Raw genomic sequence first — 21,049 nt, 5'->3', positions numbered from 1 at the left:
GGGTGGAATAAGATCAACATGCCCTCAGTTTAGGGAAATACTTATATATATATTATAGAAAACAACAAAAGGTCTCACTGAGAAAAAAGCATTTGTAGTGGTTTTGCTGTGCACTGGTACTGCTAAAGTTCTTTGGGCAGGTGAAGGTTTTTATAGTTACTTTTTTAATTTGAATTGTCTTGCATCATGCAAGATCAAAGACATATGTTAAATTTTAGTTAGTGATTAAACACACTTCAGTTCATCTGTAGTAATTATCCCAAAAGGACTTTGTATTTAATGACTTACATACCTGCTTGAATTCTGTCCTGAGCAGTGAATACCTTTTTTCTGGAAATGAAGTACAGGCACCTGATGGAAAGAGCTCTCAGGCAAGACTCATGCAGTTCAAAGAATTGGACGTTCCCTGAGTGGCAGCTGCCACCTTTGAACCAATCCAGAAGCATCTTCAGCAGGGAGGTGGGACTCTGAAGAGTCAAAAAATGTGATGGAAATCAAATTACAGCATCTGAAATAGTCTGTGCTTGTAACTCTTACACTCTGAGCAGTACAAATGAAAGCTGTGCTCAAATGCTGCCCCCAGAAACTGGGAGACAAATTACAGCAGCAGAAAATAACGCTGGTAATAACAAAGTAAGAAAACAGCAAATTATGGCCACAACTTAAAGGCAGGATATCTCAGAGGACAAACTTGTGACTTGCCAGAAAAGCTTCATTTTCCTTTTTAAAAAAATCCCTTTATTCTCCTATTTCCACCACCAGCCTGACTTTGGTGATACTCCTCTGTAGATATCTGCCGCACTGGAAGTCCTAAAGCTTTATGAACCTAATGTTATATTTTCTACTGCAGTTCAGAACTTGGAGCTATCAGAAAGTTGTCCCATTTGACACAAAGTCTTCTTTCCATTGTCCCACTTCAGTTTGTTGCCAGCATGTTATCTCATTTTCAGGTCTGACATTTTTCTTATAAAAAGAGAATGAACATACTTGACTGTAGCTGAAGTGACCATTCCAAATCTGTCTATCCACCATGCCTGAGACTTCACAAACACTCCATAATACAACTGGGAAAGACTTTCTTCTTTTATAGCTCTTAATTACTAACTTTTAGTCTATTCAACAAGGTAGTTTTTGTTCTCTGTTACTCCTACCCAGCTCCAAAAGTAAACTGATGAGAGCAGGATTCACCTCAGCAAGTAAAACCGGTGATTCCCACTCCCACCCCCAGCTGTGAAAGACAAGGGGCTATTCCTCACTCATCCTGAGGTTCCAAAGGGACTTGCTCAACTTATCTGTGTTATACCTGTTTGCAGGGGATGTTTGACTTTTTAATAGCATTGGGCTCTGATTCAGAGAGTGATTTTAGTGTTGAGGGATCCTAGCAGTAATTGCATTTCTAATGACATTCCCTCTGAGGGGCCTCTGTCGTGACTGTGATGAGGAAGTATCAGTGATGGGTAGGTCATGGCTGATTCTTGTGTCCATGTGAGATTAATCTAGGCTCGAGATAATGGGACAACTGACCATTAATGGCTTAATGGCGAACCTCCCTCTCAGTGATTTCAACACGTAAGTCCTGCCCATATTCTGGATATTCTGATGCGTGTACTAAAGTGTGGGGTTTCATATTATCATGAGATTTTATACTTTGATAATTGTATGGGAACAGCATAGCTCTGATTTGGACAAGCCCTGAAGGGTGTTTTATTTTCCCAGCCTCACAGATCACACCACAGATGACACACGTAGTGTCTATTGGGTCAGGCTTTAGAGCATCATTTTTACAAACAGATCTCTTTCCATTGTTACAGACAAGGGTCACTCGTAATTTTGTCTTGTAACTCTCTTAAAATGTCCTCTTGGTGTTCTCTCATGGGCTTTTGGGGTGGTGATGGCACCAGCCGTGTCATACAGAGAGTATTTTTTATTATACTTCTGTGTCATATTAAAAGATTAGAGATGCATACAGAGCTTTTTTCCTGCCAGCTTTAAAACTGTCTTCAAGTGATGGTTTTTGGCATAATATATGTTTAGACAGTATGGCACAGTGAGTACTGCAGGATTCCCATTTTTAGATTCTTTTTCTTCTGCTTGTATAGTCTCATTTTATTGAAAATATATACATATACTGAAAATATATGCATATCTTTTCATTTATACTTCTGCCACCCACCTTTAAAACTTGTTGATTAGGTATCAGGAAAATCGAACATGTTTACACTGGATATTCCTAGGAGGATTTACATTCCTGCAGGTCATGGACTCTGCAGAGGATTTTGTAGCTGTCAACCCTACATCATCTGTTTTTAGCTTTGCAGATAGCACAGGTGGGAAAAAGCCCTGTGAAGCTTGTTTGACAAAGATGAAGTAAACTGTAAGTACACTGATACACAGACTGCTATTTCTGCCCTCTTTCTGGATATAAAAGAAAACCAGATGTGGTATTGGTGAGGAGCAATATTTAGGCTGGTGATTACACATCTTTATCGTTTTTAAGAGAGTGTGAGTCTAGGTTGAAAGAAATAGAATCTTACTAAGACAATATTAAATAGTAGCACAAGATAGAAATAAATGAAAATGAATTAGTAGAATAAACAGTGTAATATCCTAAATTGTTAACCTACATGTTTAAAAATAATTGGAAATTAGATATGTAAAGAAGGTAAGATAAGACCAAGGAGGCATGGTTAAGAATTTGCTTGTTTAACTCTTTCAATGAAGGATGTTTTTGGACACCTTAACATCTGTTCCTGCCATCATTAGCTAAAGACAGGAGGCCAAAGCCTCAGTACAGGTTATGTTCTTAACAAGAAAGAAATTCTATTTCTTCATTTCTGTTAAAAGAAATTTTCAATATCTTCATATCATTTCAGTACTGATAGGTGCAAGTGAATCTGTTAAAAATTATAATTTTATTTGGGCCAGATGTATTCTGACGCCAGCAGAAATCTCTCATCAAATTCTCTGGCTTCTTGTGCCCTCATCAGATCCTGCCCACAAAGATCTATTTGCAGGTTTGGACGTTTCTTTTCTCCCTCCTTCCCCCCCGTTATTTTGAGGATTGAGAATTTTGACCATATAAGGATGGTGGAAGTTAACTCCATGATGCTTTAGGAGGACTTCTGTTCATTCTAAAAATTTGAGATATTTCCTAAACTAAGTAGAAAAGAGATGTCAGCAGCACCTTGAGAGATTTTGTTCAGGGAGGAGCTCTTCTGCAGCGAAAGATGCAAGACTGAAGAGAGATGCTTAATCCCATGAAAGGTGGACAAAGAGATTGTGAGAGGTGTCTGGGAGAAGCACAAGGCTGCAATCCTGGCTTCAGGGGCAGAACTTTCAGGAACTGCAAAAAACCAGCATAATTTTAGGGAGGGACATGAGACTGGGAGTTTGCTGAAGTCCACCTAATTCCCAGAGTATTTGTAGTGAGTAATATTGATGCTGCCTTGAAGCCCTTTCTGGTTATTGTTCGGTGTTAGAGATATATGATTTCCCAATCTGTCTGACTTTTACAGGACCATTTTTGGGGTGATTTTCCTCTCTTACACAGTGCCATTGCTATTGCCCATGTTGTCTTTTTCTGGTTCAGTTTCTTCAGATGGTGATTCTTGTGCTAAGTAATGGTGCCTCTGATTTCATGATGTGTTTGTTGTGTGACTCACAATTGTTTAATCCATGAGATTTATTTGTCCTTTTTCTATGGGGTTTAATTTTATGTCAGAAAACATTATGCCTTCAAAGACATACAGTTCTGATAGTCAAAAGCCAAAAGTATTGATTTGCAATTGGCAGGAGGTTGCTCAGAGCTCCATCCAGCCTGGCCTTAAACACTTGCAGGGATGGGGCATCAACAGAGGCAACCTGTTTCAGTGGCTCACCACCTTCACAGGGAAGAATTTCTTCCTAATATCTAATCTAAACCTACCCTTTTCAGTTTAGTCATTATGTCTTGTCCTTGTAAAATGTCCTACATGTCCTTGTAAAAAGTTCCTCTCCAGCTCTCTTATAGACCCTTCAGAAGTTTCTATAAGGTCACCCCAGAGCCTTCTCTTCTCTAGGCTGAAAAATCCCAATTCTCTCAGCCTTCTGCTGTAGGAGAGATGCTCAATCCATTTAATCATCTCGGTGGCCTCCTCTGGACTCGTTCCAACAGCTCCTGTGCTGGAGAACCCAGAGCTGGAGGCAGAACTGCAGGTGGGGTCTCACCAGGGTGGAGTAGAGTGGCAGAATCTCCCTTGACCTGCTGCCCACTTTCTGTCACCAAAGAGCTGTGTTCTGGTCGTGAGGGGTAGTTTGCATGGGGATAAGTGTGTGTGAACTTCTTAGGCTGTGAAGAGGAATAAAATCTGGACTATGGCTCTGAGTAATCTGGTTGTTTTAATCACTATGTGTGGGTCTCTGAATCATCTGTATTATAAGATAATATGATCTCTTTGGTATTCAGCAATGATTTTTTAAAAATTACCATATATATTATACAGAGCTAATATATTAAGAGATACCTTAAGGGTAATTATCAAGTGTGTAATTTCATCTGTAGGTTCTTATAATGATGGTTAGTGTCATAAATGCCTTTTAATGAAATTATAGGCTTGTAACCCTGCCCAGCTATCCTTTGTGTGTCAAATAATTAATAAGACCAAGCTTTGGTGTTGTCTCAGTGTCACAAAGCATCATGTAAACTTCCGTACTGATGGTAGATGGTTAGTCTCCCACCAGAATAAGAATAAGGTTAAGGCTGGGAAGCTTGAGTATATGTTACCTTATCTGTAAAGGCAGCTGGATGAGCTTGTTAACAAAAGTACTTCTAACAGAATATATATGCTCATAAAAAAATGGCCATTGATCTAGTGTCTTATTATAGTACTACAGGCAGTATTGTAAGGAAGTGAAGAGGCAAGGGCGTTTCAGCACTTGGAATAAAAAATTGTTTTTCATCTGAGGGCAGTGAAAATTTGGATCCTACTTAAAACCATTTGGAGATGGACAAGAACCTTCATCTTGAATTGAAGACACTTGCTTGGAACATTACAGAGCTGGGATTGTTTCCCAGTCTGGCCTAATTTCTGTGGGGCTTTGGCTTAATTGATAATTGATTATAGTCACCAGATTTCCTGTATGAAAAATAAGGGCCACAATATTTCTTTTATTTGTCTCACATTTCTAGATTTAAAGCTTGCTGAAGAAAGGAGTTATCTATGTGCTATTTTGTTGGGGTTTTTTTCCCTTTGGGAATTGAATCTTGTAGAATCATTCACATTGGAGTAACTGAAGGCCATCTAATCCCACTTCCTGCTCAGAGTAAGGGCAGTGTTTAACTTCTGCCCTCTAGGCCATTTTCTCACTGTGAATACTTGTAAGTGAACCAGACATTTTACATGTCACCAGTGAAAGGTATTTCCCAAAAATCATGTAAGATTCATTGAATTTTTTTACTGTTCTTATTCCTTCAGGGAATGATGTACCTGGAAGAGAGGAGACTTGTCCACCGGGACTTGGCAGCCCGTAACGTCTTGGTGAAATCGCCAAACCACGTGAAAATCACTGACTTCGGCTTGGCCAGGCTTTTGGAGGGGGATGAAAAGGAGTATAATGCTGATGGAGGGAAAGTGAGTACTGAATATGTCTGGAAGTAAATTTATCATGCTGTGACAAACCTCCTGAAGTTACTCTTTAGGGCAGTGTATCCCTATGGGACTATTATCTGTGTAAGAAAGTCTGTCAGTGACTTAGCAAAACCCTGTGACAGCACACATAAAAGCTGTTCATTCTTTGTTCATTGAGCTTCTCCAGGTGCTGAAATACAATTGCATGAACAGTTTTCACACTCAGATTTTGTTCATATGTTCCATTTTGCATCTTGTTCTAAAGTGTTCGGTTCATTGAGTGATGGATGTTCTAGGGCATTCCTGCTGAGCCCGTTTCTCTGGTCAGTGTGCACCTCAATAACTTGCAGTCCCATTTTCCCAGACAAGTAATTTTCCAGGAAGCAAAAGGGAAGGCCACAGAACATATTTCTATTTGTATCATAAGAGAGTCTACCTCTTCCATCACACTGAAAGAGCCTGTGTGTATGTTGTCTGGCATCCATGTCTCCAATACCATGCTGAATGCCAGGCCACTAAAAGCCAGCTTAAGGATAATTTTGAAAACAGAAATTTGCCCCTGTTACTTTCCTGCATACCACACCACATCCATATAGTGCCTCACCTTATTTCTACTGCCTTCAGATTAATGTATTATAAAATTCAGAGGGCTGTAAGTACATACTGATGCTGGCTGCTCCCTAAACATCTTGAAATGTCATATTTCAATGTCACAGAATCCCAAGGGATTCTGCCTCTCCTGTCATTCCTTTTCCTGGATGTTCAGTTTCCTTTCTGTCTACTTGCTGTGTTTTTCTGTGCTCACTTATGCCCTTGTCTGGGACAAACAGCTGTTGCCAGTGTGTGCTGTTCTCTGAGATGGGCTGCTGCCTTGTTTGTGTGGTTGCTGCCCTTGGCATGTGCTGCATGGATCACATCAGCAGTTCAGTCACTGAGGTGAAGAGCTTGAGAGGAGTCACTGGTGCCTTCCCATTTCGCCATGGAAAGAGACCTCCCGGCAGGGAAGGTGGAGTTTTCCCTGATTCTTTCAGTTCTCTAATCCTGCTTTCAGAAACCCCTATGCTTCTTCCCTCCATCAGCCAGTGAATGACAGAAAATGAGTTGGTCTTTGCAAACCAGCTGTTCCCTGGCAGCTGTGTCTTGGACTTGTGAGGCCAGTCACACTGCTGAGAGCTCTGGAGCAGCATTTACATGTCAGATGTATCACTTCATTCCAGAGAAGTATTCTGTGAAATCCAGAAGACACAGGCAGCTTCAAGTTGTATTGAGAGCATGCTAAGGGAGGTTCAGACTGAGCAATCAGGCAGTTGATCAGGTTGCCCAAAGAGGTCATGCAGTTTCCATCCTTGAAGGTTTTCAAGTCCAGAGTGGATAAAACCCTGAGTAACTTGGCCTGATCTTGTAGTTGAACCTGCTGTGAGCCTGAGGTGGGACTAGAGGTGTCCTGAGATTGCTTCCAATCTGAGTTACCTCATGATGAACAAGGCAGCCTTTGCTCCTTCGACAATTGTTCATATTTGGAACAACCCAGCCATATTTAATGGGAATGAAAGCGATGCACTTCTGCAGTGTTTAGTGGAGGAGGATGAACTGCCTTTGCAAGAGCTAAGCCAACCTTATTACAGGGTGCTATTTTTGCCATAACTCTATGGGTTATGCTCATTAGTCAACTCCATGGAAGGTATTTTCGTAAGGGTTTGAATGAAGACACATCCTCTGCTTTTTTTACACCCACTATCTGTTCATATTCTCTCTGCAGTTAAATATCTCTTTAGTTTATTCCAGTACCTCATCCATAGTTCCCAATTAGAGGCGACCCATACCAGTCTCTGCCAGGTAAAAATCTGCTAAGTGTGTGTCCATTAGATATTCATGGACTGACCTGGGCCCATCAGGCCAACTCAAGAATAGAAAACCATGAATCCCATTGTAACACAAACTCAGGAGGGTGGACCCTTATGCCAAACTGAGGTTTGGTTTGCCTGGCCTGCACACCCTTCTCTGTCAAAAGAGATGAGCTCCCCTGAGGGTGATTCACAGCCAGAGGTAACTTTTGACTTAGTTTTGGGAGCAACTTTTCTCCCAGCAGTACTGATAAGAGAACTGGGACAGCTAAATTCCTAACAAATATTAGGAGTTAGAAATTAAGCACTGTAAGTTCTCCCCATTGCCTGTTTACCCTGATGATGGGGACTCTGAAGTATTATGGATGCTGCATTATTAACTTGCCTCATTAGGGAGCAGTTGAAATAGCAGCGTCTGGTGTTGCAAACTGCTGAGGCAAAAGAGCTTTTGCATTCCACCTTCTCTGCTGCACTTCTCATTTAGGGGAATTGGATGCAGTGGTTTGTCCCATCTTTACACAGGTTTGATGAAAACATGAGTTTTCCCACTACGTCTGAATCAATAAAATTGAGAAGTTCTGCAGGTAATCGGTTCATGTTTCTCACCTCCACGTGTTTTATGAGGCAAAGCCCCATTCCAGAGGGCAGGAACAGCCATTTCCTCTGCTGGGTTTGCGGCTTTTTTTCAAGCTTGCAGTTGAAAAAGGAAACAGGAAGGAAGCTGATGTCTTAAAACAGGATCTGTCTGTATGGTTTTAATAACGTATTTCTAAGGGTACATTTCTCTTGTCTTTCCCTAGATGCCGATTAAGTGGATGGCTCTGGAGTGCATACACTACAGGAAATTTACCCATCAGAGTGATGTTTGGAGCTATGGTAAATCTTCATGTGATTAATTTAAAAATTTGTGTCTTTAAAAGCATTAAACCAGGTTGTGTTACTATGTTAAAGATATCCTCTTTTCCTAAAGGAGTTAAATCCAGAGGGGTTTGCTTTTCCTTATTTTTTGTTTCTTTTTTTTTTAAATGTGTAACTAGGCAGCAGTTGTTACAGTCTCCTATGTTACTTCCCTGCTAACTAAAATATATTATCATGGTGTTTCCTGCTGGGATGAGTGCTGTAAGGTCTGGTCTGGTAGCCATTTACCTGATGGTTATGACAGAAGAAGGCCTCTTTCAGCTTAGGCACAGATTCATAAAAATATGGCTGCAGGTCACAATTTTCAGCAGTCTTTGAAAATCTTAACTCTAAAAACCATGAATGTCAAAAGGCATTTTCAGACTTATGGGACTTTCTGTATCTGCAGTCAGATAGAAGAGAATTTGTCACAATACAGAGCAAATATGGCTAGAGAAAGAAAAAGAAGAGACAAGCTCTCCAAACTAACTAGAAAAAGCATCCATTTAATTTCAGAGATAACTTGGGAATTGGTGAGCTACCCACACACAAAAAATAAATTGTATCTGAGAAATTAAAAGTTTGTTTAGTGTTGTTAATTGTTATCCAGATGAGCTGTTGTGCCACATCTGCTGAGACGTCTGCCTGTTCATCTAGTATAGCTGTTACTAATAAGATCATGTATACCTTTATAAATGGCAATTTTCAGCAGTATCTAGGGCTATGGTGTCCTATTTACATTTCCTGTTGCCATATCATTTTGAACCAAAAGGGTGTACAATTCTAGTCATTACTCACTTTTACCTGTGGGTAGCAGCAAAAGACACTGTTTGCTGTGACTGGTTAGCTGCCCTCTTCCAGTCAGCTGAGAAAAACCTGTGAGAGTTAAACTGATCTTGTAAAGCTGCTCTTTCTCTTCAAATTCTGTATCCCCTGTATCACTTAGGAAAAAATATGCCTTCATTTATGAAATTCATTTTAAATGCAGGAAGCCCAGAACATCTATAATCAGAAAGGACAAGACCATAAACAGTTGACAAGTAATAGTTATTGAATATCAACAAGGAGGCGAATGAGTGTGAAATAAATATGTGTTTTATTCATATGGTAATTTTGCCCATCACCTTTCACATTAGCTTGACAGCTGGCAAAATATGGTGATAACCTGGAGGTGTGTTTAAAATGACCAAATAAAAACTTTAAAAAATTGGTGCGAGAGCAGGATTTTCAATATTTAAGATTTTGTTTGGGGACAAATTCTGTTACTTATGATATATGATCTTTATTTCCAGCTCCAAAGCCAAAACAAATTCTATGGCTTTTTAAAAAGAGAATCTTGGGTTTGTAGCACAGCACTATCATAAACACAAATAAATAAGGTGATTTAAGGAAAAAAATAATAGAAGTGCCTGTGAATGACTTACAAGGCAAAGACAATGTCCTAATGCTACTCAGTGCTGTACTTTTGTGGGAAATTGATGCTCTAAGTTAGGGAACATCTGCACTTTTTCCCCTTAAAATAATAGAGTACATCAGCCATTCATTTCCCTTTTCAATGTGATAAAAGAGTGTGATGTATTCTTTTGTTATTGCATCCATTTCCTGTACCACTGTTCATCTCAGACCTTTCTCTTGTGCCTCACAACTATCATGCTGCTTTTTACACCGGTAAAAATGAGGGAAGTTTCTTTCGAAGATTAACACCCAGTGCTGTTTTGCCATTTTCCAGAGTTTTCTAAGTGGCAGATTGTCGTGGTTTAAGCCCAGATGGCAACTAAGCACCACGTAGTTGCTCGCTCGACACCTCATTTCCCCGCCAGACCAAACTTCAGTGTTTTTTACAGGCACTGGTAAAGAAGAAGGGATTGCAGTCCAGAACTGGGCCAGAACACTGCACTGTAAGGGAAACTGAGTAGCATGACCTCAAATACTGAGACTCTTTTTTTCTGTCTAGGAGTCACTATCTGGGAGCTTATGACCTTTGGTGGGAAGCCATACGATGGAATCCCAACTCGAGAGATCCCCGATCTCTTGGAGAAGGGAGAGCGGTTGCCTCAGCCTCCAATCTGCACTATTGATGTCTATATGGTGATGGTGAAGTGTGAGTAATTGTCATGTTTAACATCCTTGTGCTCACTGCTAGAGGGACACTGGTTTAGAACGTTTGTATCTGCGGCGTCTGACAGTGTTGGGGAATAGGACAAGTTGCTTCAAAACAAAAGCTTCCCAAGATACTGTAAATTCCATTTAAATACTATGTGCTCATCTTTTGCAATTGCAAATGATACGAATTTAGCTATGAAGGGCTGAGTTAGTTCAGCTTCTTATTACTGTCAGATGGTATCTCATATTCTTGCTGTGAAGTCAAAATTGTATGATTGTTATTGTATACCCTTGTCATTTGCATGACAATTAATTTTGATTTTAAAAGAGATAGTATTATACGTCATTATGGTACGTGGATACCCAGCCAGTGAAGGCTGTGAGGAGGAATGCTGGTTCCAAATATTGAGGAAAGAAATCACAAAGGTTTATTGTTAGTAACAAGAATTATTATTGCAATAGTAATAATAAAAAGTAAAATTAATAGAAGAAATACTACAGAGAGGATTACTTTTTTATCATTCTTAGTCCAGTACAAAAATTTATGAATATTTTTACTTTAGCAAAAAAGAAAAACCATCTGCACATGATTTCTACCTACTCTTTTATCTCCAAGATACCCCCACCAGTGACAGTATCCTCCAAGGTTATGCTTCTAATTTAAAAAGAATTAGAAATATCTCTCTGATGTTTCTGGCTTAATTTAAGTAAGATTAACATACAGACACCTCATCCATCTTATATACTCCTTTCCCTTTTGCATTGTACACAAAAGCAGTGGAAAAAAAAAAAAGAAAACTACAAGATGTAAATAAAGTATTTTCTGAAAAGAGTTGTACTGTGCATGCAGGTGTGGAAGTTGTCTGAACAGTGCAAGGGGTCCATGTTGATTGAGTGCAAAAATGTCCAATCTGGTAAGATTTCTACTAAGCATGAGGCGAATCTCAGTGGACAGAAGGAAGAGGTGGTAATCTGGGAGATGAAAGGTTACAGTTTAATGCACAGACTGTAATGTTTGTGTGAAATTCTTTATAAGTTTAGTAGCTTTCTTTTTCCTGTGTTGGTCACTTCTTTGGCTAAATCACACTTAGGAGATAAGGCCTGCTTCCATTAGCACGCCTGGAAAGAGAGAACATGCTCTTGGGAAGCTGCTGATAGGATCTTCCATTAGAAAAAGCTGACAGAGAGAAACTACTTGCTGATGGTGGCTACCTATATTACCTGCTTGTTTTGCAAAAGTTATTAGCAGGGATTGAGAATTGTTGATCCTGATGAATGTTTCTTGGAGAGTGAAGGACAAAGGAATCACCCTTTATTCATTTTTTTTTCATTATTCATTATTAGAATAATATCTAGTGCCTCGTGTGAGGGCTGTGCTTATGATGCAGACAGGTGAAAGGCAGATGCCAGGTCAGTCATTCTGTAGATCTGCTGAACAACTCTTTAATCCAAGTCACTGTGGGACAGTAGGTCAGTTAAAGTAAAACTGTATTTAGTAGTAACTTTGTAGTAAATCCACTAGACTCTTGATGAGATCAGATTCATTGTATTAGAGTTTGGACACATCCTTAACAAAAGATAGTACTGACATCTAAATGGGCAAGACAGAGAAAATTGCAAGGAGTTGTTGCTGTCTCTGGGACAGAGAGGAGCTCAGCAAAGTGAGAAAAAAATCCATGCAGTAAGGAACAATCTAGTCTTGCCAAACGTAGGTGTTTTCCATTTTATGCATCACAGAATTCTAGCTTTCCATTCTTCTGGGCTCCCTATTGTATCTTTTCTTTAGGCCAGAGCTATCAAGGACTTCAAACTTGTGCATTTTTAAAAACTGAATGATTTCTTCCCTTGATGGTTAACTCTTTTCTTTGTCATCTATCATCTGTCCTCAGGCTGGATGATTGATGCTGACAGTCGGCCAAAATTCAAGGAGCTGGCTGCTGAATTCTCTAGAATGGCTCGAGACCCTCAGAGATACCTAGTAATTCAGGTAAGCAAGTCTGCAACATCACAGGGGGCCAAAAAAAATATTCTGTCTGTAAAACCTGACTGTTAGGGGGGTTGCCTTTGAATCTCTTGAAGTTCGAGGTGCTCTTGAACTTCAGGCAAGCAGCAACCACAGTATTATACAAGCATGAAGTAGAATAGCCAGTGTCAGTATCTCAAAAACAATAATACTAATAATAGAGTAGTCTGAAATTCACTTCCTAAGCTTGTATTATTAGCACATATACAAGATCTGGCTTTGCAGGCTGCCCGGTGCTTTGCATTTTCTCATGAAACTGGGGACAAGTTTTGTCCATTGATGGACAGCGAGTCTGCTTTTAGACCAAGGACTTGCGTGGCTCTACAGTTGATCAGGCTGCATCTTGGAGGATTATCCTGATGAGACTTTTCCCTGCACTGCTGAGATCACAAGAAAGTTTCTTTTCATAGCCTAAACATAAAGGTTTCTCAGAAGACAGGGTGTTCTGTCACACTGGTACCTCTCATGCTAGAGAGAAACTTCCCTCTCTGTTCTCCTTGGACTGTGTAGACTCTGTAGGCTTCACATCCTTGTGATAGAGCCACACCAGCATGGTTCATCCTATGGAACTGCACTGTGCCAGCAGTATCTCTTGAGTCCATCACAGTGGAGCTGTGTGTGGCTGAGTACAGGTGTGCGCCCTTTCATACATTCTGAGGGAGCCTAGAGTTGTGCGTGTGTTTTTGACAGCTCAGACTCAAGCCACAGAAATTGCATCTGATTGGTAAGGTCCTTAGGTGGTCCCAGTGTGTGAACAGTTCAAATGAAAATGAAAACTTAAGAGAAGTAAGGTGATGGTGAAACACCAGAGACCAGAGCATGGGAATGGTTAGATCCAAGTAATGATACCAGGGTGCTATATCTTATGCCATGGAGTACAGGGCAGAGGTACATCCAGCTGGTCCTCAGTTTCACACTGATGTAAGATTTCCTAGTGAAGAGCCTCCAGAAGCACAGTCACTACCACTTCAGGTCTCCTGATTGCCTCTGAGTGTAGTGCCAGTCTCACCGTATGGTGTTTCATTTCGCTGTGTAGACGCGCCAGACAACTCATGGTGTGTTCCTGCACAGTGGGAACACACGCTGCTCTCCCATCTTCAGCAGAAGTAAAATACAGTTGGAAAGTAAAATACTAGTTAAAAGGATTTGTGGTGCTGAGTGTGGAATTTCCGTAGCAGTACTCCACGCTGTGATAACTTGTAAGTTCAGCAGATACAAGTGATTCTCAATCTCATTAAATGACTTCATTAGACAGGACATGTTTCCGTATTCCAAATACCTCTTCCCTCCTTTTCTACCCCTGCTTTTCCCTCCCCCGTTGCATTGTCTGGTGGGTGTTTTATCCTGTGAGGCTCCTCTTCAGTGCTCCTTGCACACAATATAGGCTCTGAGCTTCTGGAGGAGAAACCAGGGTAACTCCATTTTATTGGTATCTCTGCCATCATGACTCCCCATTCCTTCCAGATCCAATCAAGAATGTCAAGCTTCCTACTGAGCTTTTAAAATTTCTCTGGATGTACCCTACAGCACATCCATCATTCCCTGCTTTATTCCACATGTAGCATAATAGTTCTTGAGGAGTTGGAGATAATTCTTTAACCATGCAGTGAAGTCTGTGGTTTCTTATGTGTTTGGCCATGGGCTGCCTTTGTGATGTTTTGTGGCACCAAGCAAAGTGCAGCCCAGATTTACCTCTCCAGCTTGTAGGTGGTGTTTCAATACAAACACATATTGCTGTTGTTGTCTAGTTTGATTTTTATTGGTTTTAGCTCCGTTATATTTTGCAGAACTTTCCATATGGATGGAGCAAAATTTATCCTCTAAGTCCCTAAAAATACAAATTAAAATAAACACCCAGATGCAACAGTTCCCATGTTTTCCCCACCTGTCCCTATTTCAACCTAAATAGCTGAGATATTTCACAGAATCACAGAATATGCTGACTTGGAAGGAATCTACAAGGATCACCAAGTCCAACTCTTAGCCCTGCCCAGGACCATCCCCAAGAGTCACACCATGTGCCAAAGAGTGTCATCCAAATGCTTCTTGAACTCTGTCAGACTTGGTGCTGTGACACTTCCCTGGGGAGCCTGTTCAGTGCCCAACCACCCTCTGGGGGAAGCACCTCTTTCCAATATCCAACCTAAACCTCCCCTGACACAATTTCAGGCCATTCCCTCAGGTCCTGTCACTGGTCATCACAGAGCAGAGATCAGTGCCTGCCCCTCCTCTTCCCCTCATGAGGAAGTTGTAACTGCAATGAGGTCTCCCCTTGGTCTCCTCTTCTCCAGGCTGAACAGACCAAGTGCCCTCAGCCACCCCTCATACAGCTTCCCCTCAAGACTCTTCACCATCTTCGTTGCCCTCCTTTGGACACTCTCTAATAGCTTGTACCATATCTTATCTGTACTTACTTCACAAATATGTCAGAACTTAGGTCAGAAACTGAGCTTATATGGGAAAAAGAGAGAAGAAAGAATAAAAGCTCAATCACAAAAATGCCAAAATAGCTTTGCTTGATTTATGCAGTTATTCCCTTTCTGTCATCATATTCCAGTAAAAAAAAATAAATCAACAAATGATGTGGATATGGTGCTTTAGAACAAATAAAACAGCATTTGTGGTCCCTGCAGCCTGTCTACCAGGGCATGAAAGAGGCTGAAGGAAAGGCTGTTTGGGAAATTAATCCATCTGTTGACATTTTTCCTCTCTCAATACGATCTATTTAGGGAGATGATCGTATGAAGCTCCCAAGTCCTAATGATAGCAAGTTCTTCCAAAACCTTCTTGATGAGGAAGACCTGGAAGACATGATGGATGCTGAAGAGTATCTTGTTCCTCAAGCCTTCAACATCCCTCCTCCCATCTACACCTCCAGGACAAGAATTGATTCCAACAGGGTAAGAGAGAGCTCTGACATAAAATATTTGTTAGTATAAAAGCGCAAGTGAAGATTTGGGTTACACCAATCAAACACAGGCCAGCGCTGCTTTGCGAATTACAAGCTCCCATTGTAAGGAGAGTGTCTATAAAAATGTTGTCATTGGGTTCCCTGTTCATTGTGCCTCAGTGAATTCTAAATTAATAGCTCAGCCTTGAGCAAACAAAGGCTTGACTTGGGCTGCCTCTCCTGAAAGCGCAGCTGAGGCTCATGAAGTCAAGCAGTGTTGTTTCTCCACTGCAACTGGCCAGGAAGTGCACAGCCCTCATGCTCCCATCCCCGCAATCCTGTTGTCTTGGCAGGGTTGGCAGTGATGTAACTGAGGGCAGCTGGAATATATAGATAATGCTGCTTTTGTGTCTGGAGCCAGATTTCAGACCCTTTTCCCATTTGTATGTGATGCTTTCATGGCCCTCCTTCACCAGTGTGTGTTTCTGCTGAGCATGTCACAGATATCAGCATGCTGGTCTTCGTAACATCCCTCTCAGGGGAGGAAATGCTGTTCATTTTGCAGAGGGAGCTGAGGCACAGAGAGTGTTCAGGTGGAATTTAGCTCAAATAACTAACCATCTAAGGGATATAATCTAAGCTCTTCATCTAGCCTTCATTTCGTGTCATCGGAGTAGCATGGGTACATCCAGTGGGTGATTATTTCTGCCTGCCTTGAACATTTACAGTGGGAAAGTAACTTTCTAGGGGTGTCTTTCTCTATCCACTAACTACTGACAGCTGCAGAGCAGTCTCAGACCTGGTGTGTGATCTCTGGTGAGTTGGATCCTGTCCTACATGCCTCTGGGCCTCAGTGCCACAGGAGCCCTGCTCCAAGTGGGGAGTCTCTGGAATTCATTTTCACTCCTCAACAGCCTGCCCACAGCTCTGTCATCTGCCTGTTTCTGTGCTTGGCTCCATCCTTTTAACAGTTTAGGTGCCACCCCTCCTCACAAAACTAAGAGATGGTGAAATGCATTACTAATGTGAGGGCATTCACGTGGGCATCAGGTGTATCTAGTAATTAGGGACTTGTTTTCTCTCCAGGCTCCTTTCAGTGAAAAATCACAGTTTAAATACTAAATGTAGTATCTTTGAAATGTTGGTGTTTATTCCTCATGGTTTAGAAACCCTTTGGACCTCCTTACATAGTTCCAAATTCATACCCTGGTGTGAACTGATTACACCATGTGAGACAGGGAAGAGGTGAGTGAAAGAGCCAAGAGTGTATAAACTGAGTCAGTATTGAAGGTCCTTACCCTCTCCTGAGGAAATCAGTGGTTTTCTGGAATAAGGAAGACAAAATCCGGTCTTAAATAATAGTCATTTCTTAAAGAAATTGCTACTGTTTTAAAGGCAAGGACACTAGAGAAGTCTGGATTTATGTAGCATTTCTCCTGTAGCACTGGAAGGCAGTGAAAGGGGGATGATGCAGGATTTAGCAATAAGCAGGAAACTTCCTCTTTATGGCAACAAGAGTTAATTTTTAGTGTTGATGTCGATCTGAAATAAATCAGGTTTACTCCTAGCTGTCTCTGGAGAGGTTCTGTTTCCTTTGCTGCCAGCTTCTGAGAAAAGAAGGAAACTACAGCAGTTACCTTTGAAAGGTACTCACTGTCACACTGATGCAAAACACTGTGGCTTAGTGTGCAAATGGTGGAGTACTGCCATTTGCACCAACATAGTGTTTGTTGAGAGAGCAGAGTCTGACATATAAGGTTTGTTATATTCATCTCACTCCCATATTTTCTGGAAACACTGAGGTACGTTCAAAGGAGAAAGGATTACAGGAAAATGTACTTGCCTTTTCAACAGTCTCTTTTGCCTTATGTCTTTGGTCCCAGTTGAGCAGAGGAGTCCACTAGAGCTGAGGGAATTAAATCCAGCAAAAATCCTAGAGTAAATATTCTGAAAGATTTATTTAAAATGGGTTGTTGGGGCAGCCAATGTGCTCAGTGGGATATTCATGGAATGCAAACAAAGGCATTTATTATTGTTATTATTCACTAAAATTCTGCAATTCTTAAATGTACTGCTAGTGCTGCCATACAGGGGGTACACCTAGATTGCAGGAAGGCCACAGCACCATGTTCCTGGAAGAGCTCGGGGCCAAGCTGAAATCCCTGTAGGATCATAGCACTTCTGGTTTCCTTTGCAGAGAGGTATTTTCTGGAGGTAGTACAGTTGTTTCCTCTCAGTGCAGAAAGCTACATACCTGTCTGTTTTTGTGAAGCACTCAGGTTGTTGGTAAGTTAACTGTTCTTTTAGTGAAGATTCATGTTGATTTAAACAAAATACACAATAGCTCCTTTAAGGTAATAGTGCATCTGCTGTGCATAGTTCAGTACAGATGGGTGTCAGCCACAGGAATCACATGGAATTGAAATTCTGTCAGAACTCTCTACCTGCAGTTGTCTGATTCTATCTTGGTGTTTCCTTTGGATAGTTTGTGATTTATGCTTGTTTAGTGTAGTGCATATTAATACTGCACAAACTTGTTATGGTGCTGCTGCAGCCTTAGATGCCAAATGCATTGATGCAGCTTAGGTAGTTTTTGCTCACTGTGTCTGGCAAATTGCATTTTATGGGGAGATTGCGAGGCAGTTTGGTGAAGGAAAATGCAGACAAGAGCTACATGATCTTCATGTCATTTTCAGAGATCAGAAGCATGAAAGATCCCGTATTTCCTATCTTAGCTGTTCCGATGTTTCAGCAGAGCAGGAGTCAGTTATATGATGGCAAGGCATTGTGCTCCTTCTCAGGGTGCACTGTACTGACAGCTTTAGTTGAATGTTCCAGCAGTATAGCTGGAACATTCCAACATGGCAGTATGGCTGGCTGCAGGGGACAGAAGTCTGCAGACAGAAAGCAGGGAGATCATGTAGCTCCTCACATTCAAGCTTTGAAGTCAGGGAATGAAGGAAGAGTAGGAGTATTTACTTTCTCAGGAAAGCTCTGAAGTTTCTCTAGGGTGGTCTCAGGTCTAAATCCTTGCACTTTGTTGCCTGGGAGAGGCACCACTGAATGAGACTTCATAAAACACTGCCTGCTCTCTCACTCCCACGTGAAGAAAAAGTTATTTGGATGTGAATTAATAGCACAGAGCTGCAGCCCATGGAAAGAAAACAGGAAAGAGGGAAACCTTCCGTGGAGGTTCCAGCTCCCTGGAAAGTATCACATCCTTCTTCCTTCAAGGATTACAGAGATTTATGAAGCTGCAAGGCTCAGATATAGCTTTAGCATCTCCATCACACCCACACTGGCTTCATATTAGCACGTCCTGGGGACCTGTGCTGCTGGGAGCAGAAACACACACAGGGTCTGGCCTGTAACAGTGGCCTCTGTTATGAAGTCCAGTCTAAGACTGCTGCAGCTTTTAAATAAAACTTAACATCCTAAGCTAAATTGAACTCTTTCACTGGATCTGAAACTCTTCAGTTGCAATTTCGGCTCTTTGGCTTTTTCCAGTTTTTATTTTTTGCTGTCTAGGGATGCTCTAGAAATATGGAGTTTTAGACGCTCTGTGCTTCTGAGAGATAAGCTGAATTCTCGGCAGTGTTTCCATGAGCACAGGAACCCAGCTTGTGCTCGAGTGTCCTACATTCACATCCATTAGATGATTCATTCAGGTATTTATAACGAGTACTGTCCTGTGTGCACAGAGATAATACTAATACAGAAAGCACTCTGTGTACCCCATGATGCCTTTAGCTCTAAATCTTTGGCTAATTCCTGCTGAAAACTGTCTATACTGTTTATTACTCGCTGATACTGTCCCTGTAATTTTATTCCATACACTGCATATCATGCAAGCATCTCCCAACCCTGCAATTAAATATCAAGCAATTTTTTTTCAGGGGTGTCTGATCCATATGTCCAAGGAGACTATCCTTCTTGGCTAAAGTGGACTGTGCTACACCAAAAGCCAGTTTTCAGTTCTCTGAGCAGTATCTGGTGTGCCATTGCAGAAGTCCTGGTGTGGCCTTAGGTCTGGTGGTGTTGCATGGCTGAACATCTGAATACGTCTGTGGATAAAAAGGTTATTCCAAAGAGAAATCGGGGAAGAAGTTATGATTAATTTGTTCTGGTTTCTAAATTTGAAAGGTAGCCTTTTTCAAATCACAAGGTAACAAAAGGGATGGTTGCTAGTGATTTTCAGATGTGTTTCACGTCAGTGTGGTGTATGGCATCTTTTCTTCCCAGCTTATCACAGACAATAGGGACTGTTCACTCAGTGGGATCACTACCAGAATTAAGTGACTTTTATTAGACTTTATGTAAAAGGGCTGAATTTCTTAGGCATCTGCCTGTAGTGCTCCAGTGGTAGATCAGATCTGAAGTATAATCTGATCTCCTTTACATACTGAAATACAGCAGGCTGTAAGCTGTCTTCAGTTACAGGGGGAAGGAGGGATTTTGGAGAGCAGTCGGGGAGGCACTTCCCAGAGTGTCAGCTCAGCTGGGCTACTGTGAGAGGTACTGCCAACTGCAGGTGAGGAGAGCCAGCAGTTGCTTAGAGCATCCTTTCCTCTTGGCAAAGCAGGCAACAGGAGGGAGTCATGATTTGACCACAATTCGCCTTTGTCCAGGTAGCACCTGGTCCCCATTTCTTTTTCTGTAAGGAAAGGCAGTTAAGTGTTCTTGCACAAGCTCTCTAGGTAAATTATTTCTCCAGGAGTGTCCTGGCCACATGGGACTGATAGCAGTAAAGCTGCTTCATCCTAAAGTCAATACAAAATTTGTGTGAAGAGATATCAAGGCTCGATGGGGCCATTGAAAGCACTTTGTCCAACCTTCTGGCATAGCATAGCCCAGAGCCTCTTGTCTCTTAATTTCTGAATCAAGTGTAAAAATTCTGTTTGAGGTGGAGTTTGTCTTTTAGAAAGATTGTCTTAATTGTATCGGGTAGAATGGAAAATACATCACAGTGTAGAAAAGTCTCACTGGGCAGTTAATGCTGACCTTTTAGGAGGGTTTGGACCCTGTTTCTGTCTGCAATGCACCCTTTTTTGTGCTAGATTTAGAGAGCTGCCAGTTATCAAAAACCTCTTCTGCTTACTTAAAGGGCTAAATAAGATAGTACCATTTGTATATGTTTGCTGTTACAGGATGACAACAATTGTCTTTTCACGTGGTTTGTTCATGGTGTTTGCCACCCTTCTGCTTCTGCAATATCTTCCCAAAACTATTATGACCAAATCTCTTCTTAAATTTGATGCCTGTTACTGCAGTCTGTCAGTTTGTGGAGTTTTTTATTTATTTCTATCCCATTTCATTAATTCCTTCTCCTTAAGAGGTGATAAAAGACTTTCTGAAAATCTTAGTAGTAATTGTTTTACCTTCCTGCTAGACTCTGTCACTTCCTTATGCAAGTGTGACAATGAAAGTGCCAATGCCAGAATAGATGATCTTGTAAATTAACTAGACATTGCTTCAAAACATTTTATAATGATTCAGTTTGTTACACTGACAGTAACTAACACTACATTAGCTCTCTTGCTTTTTGAAAAACTGTTTGATTAGTTAGGAAGGTTTATATGAAGCCATTCTGTATGACTTCTGTTGAATACTGCATTTTGTGTTTTTCTAGTAGAATCTGGGCAACTGGCTGCATTTACTGCCTTCAGACTTTTAGGGTAATTCTGGA

At 41.1% G+C, this 21,049-nt stretch overlaps 1 protein-coding gene across 3 annotated transcripts in view; it reads left to right on the top strand.

The window, feature by feature from the left end:
• The window catches only part of ERBB4 (erb-b2 receptor tyrosine kinase 4), a 374,576-nt gene that overhangs the window by 332,991 nt on the left and 20,536 nt on the right, over positions 1–21,049 (top strand). For all 3 annotated transcript variants that reach the window (XM_017829495.1, XM_017829493.1, XM_017829494.1), the window contains exons 20-24: positions 5,454–5,609; positions 8,251–8,326; positions 10,302–10,448; positions 12,340–12,437; positions 15,203–15,373. In XM_017829495.1, the coding sequence (XP_017684984.1) occupies positions 5,454–5,609; positions 8,251–8,326; positions 10,302–10,448; positions 12,340–12,437; positions 15,203–15,373 (648 nt within the window). The remainder of the gene's footprint in view (positions 1–5,453; positions 5,610–8,250; positions 8,327–10,301; positions 10,449–12,339; positions 12,438–15,202; positions 15,374–21,049) is intronic.

This window comes from Lepidothrix coronata, unplaced genomic scaffold (assembly GCF_001604755.1).
Source record: "Lepidothrix coronata isolate B3197 unplaced genomic scaffold, Lepidothrix_coronata-1.0 Scaffold165, whole genome shotgun sequence".
NCBI lineage: Eukaryota > Metazoa > Chordata > Aves > Passeriformes > Pipridae > Lepidothrix > Lepidothrix coronata.
Note: the sequence above shows the minus strand (reverse complement) of the source record. Positions and strands in the feature narration are given on the sequence as shown.